The sequence below is a fragment of the Scomber scombrus genome, chromosome 2, assembly GCF_963691925.1.
Source record: "Scomber scombrus chromosome 2, fScoSco1.1, whole genome shotgun sequence".
Classification (NCBI taxonomy): domain Eukaryota; kingdom Metazoa; phylum Chordata; class Actinopteri; order Scombriformes; family Scombridae; genus Scomber; species Scomber scombrus.
Window position 1 is genome coordinate 27828940 of NC_084971.1, and position 9659 is coordinate 27838598.

General features: G+C 36.7%; 1 protein-coding gene across 1 annotated transcript; it reads right to left on the reverse strand.

Annotated features, from left to right (window-relative positions):
* Positions 1–1994: 1994 nt before the first annotated feature.
* On the reverse strand, positions 1995–6011 carry LOC133995347 (microfibril-associated glycoprotein 4-like). The gene is made up of 5 exons (XM_062434707.1): positions 5939–6011; positions 4595–4789; positions 3763–3859; positions 3404–3571; positions 1995–2788 (listed from the first exon to the last, which is right to left on the reverse strand). Exons 1-5 carry the CDS (start codon positions 5951–5953, stop codon positions 2517–2519), a joined length of 747 nt encoding a protein of 248 aa, XP_062290691.1. The 5' UTR covers positions 5954–6011; the 3' UTR covers positions 1995–2516.
* Positions 6012–9659: the final 3648 nt, after the last annotated feature.

The window sequence follows — 9659 nt, forward strand, 5'->3', positions numbered from 1 at the left end:
GTCCAAACTATTTACAAATAATGGTTCAATACAAGTATCATGAATATTATTAAATTGTTATAAATATCTCTACATCTGTAATACAGTTGGCTCTTTTTTTAAACAAATGTTAATGTTTCCTACAAGATGATATTTAACTTTAGCAGTGATGAAGAACTGAGACCTTTCACTTAAAGACCCTACAGACATGTTTTAATGCTCAGCTTTGAATAATAATTTGTTTCTTTTTTCTTCTTCTTTTTTTTACAAATTAAAAGTTATTACCTTTTTAGAATTCTTAAAATGACATCTAATCTTCCCACATATATGACTATTATCTAATGACTATTATAAATATCAAACGTTTAATTGATCACACAAGATGTCTCTTACTTCACTGTAAAGTCTTTTCTCAGTGTTTGTGCTCTTTAGCCTTCGCATTTACACATCACATTTGTGTAAGTTGCACACTGGACCACGACTGGCTCCAAACGAGTTGTGAAGTCACAAATTATAGTCGTAAGTTCACGCCTTAAACTTATATTTAAGAAACTTTCCTCCTTCAGCAGATAAATGTGAAAACAGCCTTCATGTGTCAAACTCTGCACATACATCACTCTGCACAGTGAGGCTCAAATATTAAACTGAGGAAACAAGATGTAAAACATATTTTGACTGTTGGGGCACTTTAAGTAAAAAGCTTTGTCACAATGTTTAAAAAATACTCATTTACAAGTAGACCTCTTGCATTTAAAATCCTACTTAAGTAAATGCACATAAGTATTAGTTCGTAAATCTACATGGCCTCACTCAGCGTTATGTTGGTTACATATAAACAGATATACAGTAAAAACTATTCAACCCTCTTAGAATTGACATTTTAAATGCATCATTAAGTTTTTGTTATAGCACAAATCCTTAATGCCTTAAAATATGATGCATTGTTGCAGATTAAACTAAACAATAAAACAGTTTTTAAATCAGTTTAACTTTTTATTCTGTGTTAAGATGTTTTTATACTACAGTCACATGGTACTGGATGCAAATACATATTGGTAATACTATAATACTCTCTTCATTCCCAGCAGTAGGCCTTTATGTCCTCTATATTCCCTTCATCCAGCACCACCACCACCCCATGTTTGGACCCACCTGTTGAGACCACACCTCCCCAGTCCACAAAACCAAATGAGGTGGCACAAGGGTGACACCGTGTGTCCAGTGAACACGCACACAGTCTTTTATGAACTCACACACCTGAGGCAAAATGGTGTTTCTTGATACTTTCATTTGTGCCTCTCTCCCTCTCCTCGTTCTTCCTCCCTTCTCCCTTTCCCGCTCTCTCTCCCTCAACTCCAACAGGTCAAAGCAGATGGTCACCCAGCTAGAGCCCGGTTCTGCCTGAGGTTTCTTCCCGTTAAAGGGGAGTTCTTCCTCACGGCTGCTGCCAAGTGCTTCGCTCATGTGGGGAATGTTGGTTCTCTTTAAATTAAAATAGAGAGTGCTGTCTGGATCTGCTCTATGTGAAAAGAGCCTTGAGATAATTATTGTGGTGATTTGGCACAATATAAATAAAGATTGATTGATTAATTGGTTGATTTCACTCTGTATTCAACGTGTGTTTGATGGTTTCTGGAGCACATGGAGCAAGTGAAAGAGGTAAAGGGGGAAACATGTAGTCTTGTTTGTCTGGATACTTTTACTTTGTTTTTTTAGCTGCGACTTCTCTGAGTACACGTCAATATTACTACTAGTTTCAGATTTCAAGACACTGCTTTAGATCAAACATCAAATATAAAACACCTTCCCACACGTCATTGTTTTTAACACATAATTTCAGGTACTATGTGTTTCTAAAAAATAATTTAATATTTCTCTTAGATTCCTGGATTTGTCCCCCAAACATACTGTAAAGGATTTTTTGTGTGTAATGTGTGTGCCTTAATGAGTATAAATGCCTAAGCCTCAGGCGTTTTGTTAAATCAGACAAGACACCTGGTAGTAAAACTGACCGTTTCTGATCTAGTAGAGAGTCAGCAAAGGTTATCAGTATTCCTTGGTTGGTTTCTTTACTTAATTACTTTATGACTTTGTTACTGTGTTACTTCATTACATTATTGCCCTCTCTTATTAAAATTTCCACTAGGCGTTACAGTATAAAAGCTGAAACTGTTTGTTTCTAGGCAGAACGACTGTGTGTCCTTCTCCGTGCTGGCATGTAATGAGTAAAGGGAAAGATTCATTACTCCGTCCTCTGTGATTCTTCAGAGAAACTTCTAGTAACAAATGTCTATGACACATACAAACATACAGTGATACAGTAATAATGTTACAATATTTATTAAAAACAACAATGTTCTTCACAAAATGCAGCATAAAAAAGAGAGAAGGAGTTAACAGTAGAAATTCACATCAGGTAACAATATATATTCTGATTCATTAAATCTTTGAAACATTAAATGACTAAAACAAAAAGGAAAATGAACAGTAGGAACATCACAGTATTCCTATAATCTACCTAATCACAGCTAATCAGGTCAATGTTTGCACGTACACGTAGCGACTGATCTGATCTTCATGGCGATAGTCTTGAGGGAATAGTTCCAGCCCTTCCACGCATGCCAAATGATGTGGGAATTTTCAAACCCGATGGAATTGTGAGGTGCGTACATGCCATTGGGGTTTGTGTTGTGGCAGTTAGTGTACCAGAATCCACCCAGATAGTGTTGAGCGCAGTTGTTACCCCACCCGTCCTGGTCTTTGTCATAGGTGGTGAACTTCATGTTGTTGTGAATTGTCAAACTGTCCCCTAAAAAACAATGACAGACAAAAACAGTGTTACTGGAGATGAAATGTGGTTCATCTTTACTCCCATAAGGCTTCTCATCATTTCGCCCGTAGAGGTTTTAAGTTACTTTAATGTTTTGATAAATATCTGAACATAAATTATCTACAGTATGTTGTATGTAAAAGAAGATCCAGTAAAGAAGTTCTATAAAAAGACAAAAAGTCCTTGGCTGTGCTGACTGAATACTCTGTCTACCGTCATAGACTGGATCCTTGAGTCAAAAAATCTTGGAGATAAATAGTTTCTTTCTCCCGATAAATAGGCTACACAGGCATACTGTTTTAGAAATGAACTCATTCATCTGGAATAATACAATTCTTTCCTCTAAAAGTGCATTCATATTTTTCATTTATCTGACAACACATGAGAGCCAGATTTTGCTTTTTAAGGACCCAAGAAAAACTTCACTCAGCAAAAATAAAAAAAAGATTTAAGGACCCAGTCTACCTTGACCCACCCATGATTCAGAAATGGGAAGTTTTTCATATGAAAAAAATCCTGTGTTGCTTGCAGAGGACACTCCCATATGCCCTGAAATTCAACTTTCCAAATTAAGACACACACAGTGATTCTCACCTGCGGCTCCTCCATCAAAGCTGCCCAGGTGAAGCTGATAGCCGTCATCCTCTGAATCAATGGAGAAGGAGGAGTACTGGGCAGAAGCCTTCCCTCCCTCCAAGTCCTCCATGTCTAAACGTAGCTCATTCTTCTTCCTCACTGTCAGCAGGAAGATGTTTTCCAGGCCTAAAAGGACACAAGAGGTTAAATTTAACTTCCTGCACCAAGGCCCTTTATATTTCTTAACCTCTTTTCCCCCAGATTAACTCTCAACAAATCACAGGCCTCATTGTTTTTGTTTCACTTCAGCAGATAAAGATGTAAATGCACAAACACAGGAACCATGTCTTAAATGTATGTTTTCCTCAAGAACTCACCTAGCCAATATTCTCCAGCCACATTCCCAAATCCAGTCTTGTAGTGAGCCCACGGTCTGAAGAAGCTCTGACTCCCATCCATTCTCCTCTGAAAGACCTGAGAGAAACAAAGACAGGTTGAAAGTAAATGCAATGGAGCATCCTGGTAGCTGAATGGTTACTGTGCATGCCACACATCTGCAATGTTCATGGTCTACTTGCAGCAAGGCCTTGTTTCCTGTCAGCCTCTTAATCAGTAACTTTAACAATAGCTTTAAAATCAAAATGGCTTTAAGTCAGACCTGTTTTTTAATCTTTTGGGCCAAATCCAAATCTTAAGTCTTCATAAGCAAATTGCTTATAAATTCCAACTCTTTCCAACTCTTTCATTTCTTTCAAAGTTTTATTAGAAGGACAACGTCTTTTCAGATGTTTAAAAAACTTTTCAGCCAAATCCTCATAGCAACTACATTTTAGATCTTAGATTTCCTTTGTTTTTGTTCTCTGAGGTCACCTGCGTGAGGTCACCTCAGAGTACACATCAAAATTACCACTAGTTTCGGATTTCAAGACACTATATATCAATCATCAAATATAAAACACCTTCCCACACATAAACAAAACCAAAAGAAAAAAACCTCCAACACATCATTGTTTTTACCACATAATTTCAGGAACTATGTGTTTCTATGCAAAATTTAAAATACATCAAAATAAATGTATTTTGCGTGAGGTCACCTCAGAGGTTCACTGACTAAAATGAGGCTCCCATATTTCATCATGTGTTTCTTCACACAGTTTGTTTTATGTTCATGTTTGTGATCAAATCTGATGAAATATTAAGTGTACTGACTGTCCATCTCCCTCCATCAGTGTCCATGTCACAGTAGACATGCAGGGGTGTGGTGGGACCCCCCGGGTAGATAGTGTACACCCCACTGGAGCTGGTGTTGTCATGGCGATGGATGTCATCACAGTCGACGGGCAGGGAAAACTGGGAGTCGGAGTGGACTGAGGTCGCAAGAACCAGAGCTACGAATAATGTTCCCTGGATGAAAAACGAAAGAGATGAATCACAGTGAGTAACATGGTTGATTAAAGGGATGCTCCAGATATTTAGAGACCTTCATCAAGGTGGATAAATTAATAATAGTATGTAATAATTGTCACACAGTATGAATAAATAAAGACAAAAAGCTATTATAAAACTATAAAATTGAGAATAAATGTTTAGAGGATATGTTGCTTTATTGTAGGTGCATATTTTACAACACTGCATACTTCCTGTCTTTTTTCTGTTATCATAGGTTATACAGTATATATATATATATATATATATATATATATATATATATATATATATATATATATATATATATATATATATATATATATATATATATATAACAACAGTTACATAGTGCCAGGTATTGGCCTAGAGTAGGATCAGCTGTCACAGAACAACGCAGAGGCTTTTCAGTCTGGTTTGGTTCAATTCAAACACATTTTAAAACAGTCACAAAACATTATAATATGAAAAATGTAACTGTAATATTTTACTCAAATTCACACATTGTTTGTTCACAGCAGGACTGAAGTCTGTAATCAGATAACACTGTTAATATTTAACCAACAACAATCCTCAATGACACCAATATAAATGAATTATAATGAAAGAGTATTTTTCATTTATCTATTAAGGTAAATTCATTTGACATTTTCATTGATTAATTTATTCTACAATATCAAGATGAAATGGTTTAGCTCTGCTGTTAAGAAAGACTTTACAGACTTTTATCTATAAATAAGACAAACAGCCTTTAACTCTGTGCTTAGGCTTTGGTCTATAAATAATACAAACTTTTGACATTCCTGTCATTTTTAACATGGAATCATGAGATATGCTCTCATTTTGCTACAGTTCTATTGCAGATTATGTTCACTGTAGTTCTGGTTATTAAAGTTTTACTCCTACAGACTACACTGTTTCTAGTACTACAACTATACTGTTAACAGCACCACTAACACTAATAATGACTAATAACATAATGTATTCTTGAGCATCATCAGCACATTATAAAACCTTTCTATTAAGCTTCTCACAGCCAAAATAGTATTTATTATTATTGGATGAAGTTATAAGAGGATATAATCTTGACATTATCAAGCAAATACAGCATCTGTGTTTCAAACCTACCTGCATCATTATCATGGAGAGGAGGGTTCACCGCTCAGTTGGACTCTGACAGGTCAGTCTGTTGAAATAAATCTTGGTGGGAAATGAGCCGTTTTAAACAGTCTGTTCAGGGCGCGTCTGTGTGAGCTTGTGACTCACGGTAGGCGGGCAAATGCTGACAATCACTCACAGTGTCATAATGTTTGCTATTATTATTAACATTGTTATTAGAGATTTTAAAAAATAATAATAATAATCTGTTACAAGAATACATACAAATGACTTGTGGTCTGGTTCTGAAATCTTTAGAGTCAGTAAAGTTTAAATTTAAAAGTATAATATAGAAAGAAAAGTAAAGCGAAAAGAGAAATACACTTAAAATGTATTTATGATCATAATTTTGGTGATTTAGACAATCATGGGGGAGATACACTGTCCAGAAAACATAATTAAACTATTAAATAATGTGGATATGATCGAATCATTGAAAACACTTTTTTGGTGACTTCAGTCAAAAGATTTCTTGGGGGTGCACTTACGGACATGACCTCAGTGTTTGTTATTCATTAAAAGTAAAACAAACAATATGTACAATAAGAAATTCAGTATATAGTCTCTGCAGACTTTGAACTTTCACCATGTGGAAATCCCCAAAATGACATCACAACCTGACAAACAAAGTTGTAAAATCTGTAGTAATACTGGAAAACTTGCTTGATTTCCAGCAGGGGCTCAGCTACAGGGAGGCTTTTGGGGCTGAAGCCTGATTGTTTTCTCAAGAGGCCTAAATCTTGATCTAAAACAACCATCTTCAACCAGCTGCTAACTGAATCTGAGTGAATTTCTATCAGTTGTGACTAAGAGTGAAACTTCTGAAGACATTTCAGTTGAGGCAGTGTTACTGAGTGAAATGTAATTAAATATTAAGGTAATGCTTTCTTGTTTTCCTTTCTGATTTAAAGCTTTATTGTTCATTTATTTCTATGAAAATTATTAATACGGACTGACATAAATCACTACTACCACTACTAATGTTTGCAGTTATCATATAAATGCAGTAAAATGAAATTCTGCACATGTTAACCTTTGGGTGCCTTGGCTCTGGGTGCTCTGGGCTTAACCCCAGATTTGGTAACTTCAGTTTTTCCGTCATCCTAAATACAATTCTCTGGTCCCATCTAAATGGCTGATATTTATATATTTTTTAATCAAGGCAAAGCAGGTTTATTTGAATAGCACCTTTCAATAACATGACAATTCAAACTCCTTGACATAACACATAAAAGACAAGATAATAAAATCCCCCTTTCATTCAAAAAACGTGTTTTGCTTTGTGCTCCTTCACTTTACAACTTATACAAGTGTGATGTGGTAGCTCGAGGGGTGTCCTGCTCCCTCCCTTTCCTCTCATCTGATCTCACTACCAGAGCAGCAGAGTCAGTAGCTGCTTGACATTAACAGCACCATTATTGATGGCTCATCTGGAACGCAGAGAGGAAATCAAACCCAGAGACTCACCGAGGGCTTTCTGAAAGACGAAGCAAGAAAAGGTCAAAGAAAAAGTTGATTCTGTCTTCCGCTCTCATATATCCACTCTGCCTTTTTCTCTCTCTCTCTCTCTGAGTCTTTCTTTCCTTTTATCTCAGTCTTTCTGTCAGGCTTCTGGAGGTGTATTAGTTCCATGGGAGAAAGCGAAGAGGAGAAAAAGAGAGAGAGAGAGAGAGAGAAGCGTAACAGCTAATTTTCTGCTAGGTTTTGTTCCTGTCGACATATAATCCATGTTAATAAATGGCTCTTGAGGTCATCACAATGTTGCTGCAGGCTAAATAGGAGAGATAGAGAGGCAGGGAGAAAATGGCTTTCTGTGTGAGGGAGAGAGACAGAGAGAGAGAGCTCTGAGCAGTGTGTCACTATGTGGCCAAAAATATGTGGACACCTGAACATTTAACCCATATATGATCACTGAATATCTCATTCCGTAATCATGAACATTAATCGGCTGCTGTAAAAGTCTCCACTCCTCTGAGAAGGTTTTCTAAAAGATTTGGAGCTTGTCTTCAGGGCTTTGTTCCCATTTAGCCACATGAGCGTTTAAAAGATCCCAAAGGTGTTGGATAGGGTTGAACTGTGCAGGTCAGTCAAGTTCCTTCACACCTAACTGAAATAAATGTCTTTATGGCCCTAACTTTTGTGCATGGGGGTATCGTCATATTGAAACAAGAAAGGATTTTTTTCCCCAAATCGTTGCAACAAAGTTGAAAACCTACCTTTAAACCTCCCAAATATAGTTATATGCTGTTGAATTAACATTTCCCTTCCACTGCAGGAACTAAAAAACCCATCACCTGGACTTATTATCATTTTTTCAAATCTATCTTAAAGCAATCCGACTGTTGAAAGAGATTTTTCTGAAAATTCCTTTTGTCCTTATCCTTATCATTGGCCGTCATTCCTACTGCAATTTCAAAGTAAGCTAAGGGGGACAAATAGATTCTTGCATGGTGTGACCAAAATCAGAGGGGGCAGGAAATTGCATGGGATGGATTGTATCAACAACACTCCCCAAAGTTGTAAATCATACAGCTTCTTATTAACCATCTTACTGCCAGTAACCTCTGTCACGGTCTTTGCACTGAGATCAATCAGCATCTCATCTTCTCTGCTTCTTGTATCATTGTGCCGTGCAGTCATAAAACAAGAATTTAAACAAATAATATTTCCAGAATGAGAGGTCAGTTCCTCCCCGTCTCTCAGACTCCTAACCCTGAACATCGGAGAAAAAGAGGCATGTCAATTCACGACCAAAAGCGAACGTGTCTTGCCCTTTTCACATAGACATGAAGGAGAAGTGAAACCCTGACTGCACCACGAGGCTGAGCAGGTTCAGTTTTGTCTTTGCTACATTTATATTTTGTTAATAAATGTCACCTTGTTGACACAGTGCCAAACAACATATTCTGTCCTTTATGGCCTTTGTTGACTCATTAGGAAAAGCTCCAGCAACACTTGTAGTATAGGGGAACTTAATTAATAGACCAATATGCTTCAGCTTATTCAGCCTTCATTTGGGTAATCATATAACACATTACAAGCAGCATTTAAATAGGGTATTTAAAGGTAAAGGTAAAAAAAATATTCCCCCAGCCAATCAGAATATCACCTGAAAGAATGATGCAAGTTTCCTTACATCCCATCTTAAACTGGAGTAATAATGGCTGCAGCTGTAAACGTAAGACAGAGTGGTCTATGAAGGAGAGTCTGATTATAGATGGGAAGGCACAGATGAGATTTCAACAGGATGTTTCAGAACGGTAAGATCCTGCCTACATCTAGGTTTCTCATAAAATAATTTTTTCAAACATAGCACTCACTAGCTTAGCTTTGGCAAAGATATATTATTTTCCCTTACCTGAGTAACAGACAGAAACAATGTTTACGTGTGCTTGTTTTAAAACTCCATCCAGGAAGAAAATGAAAAAGTTCAAATTCTGCAGAGAGTCTGGTGAATCAGCGAGGACAACCACAACCACTTGCCGATAATAGAGAGAAGATTGTCTCCAGAAATGAATTTCAGCCTCTCCTGACGTAATGATGACATGGTTGTTGTACAGTGTTGCTGCTTTGGTTGATTCATAGACATGGTTGTTATTCATTGTGTTATTTATTGCTTTTTTAAAATTATTATTTGACCTTCTCTACAATAAATGTTGCTGAGTATCTTTCTTGGCAGACCTGTTTGTTA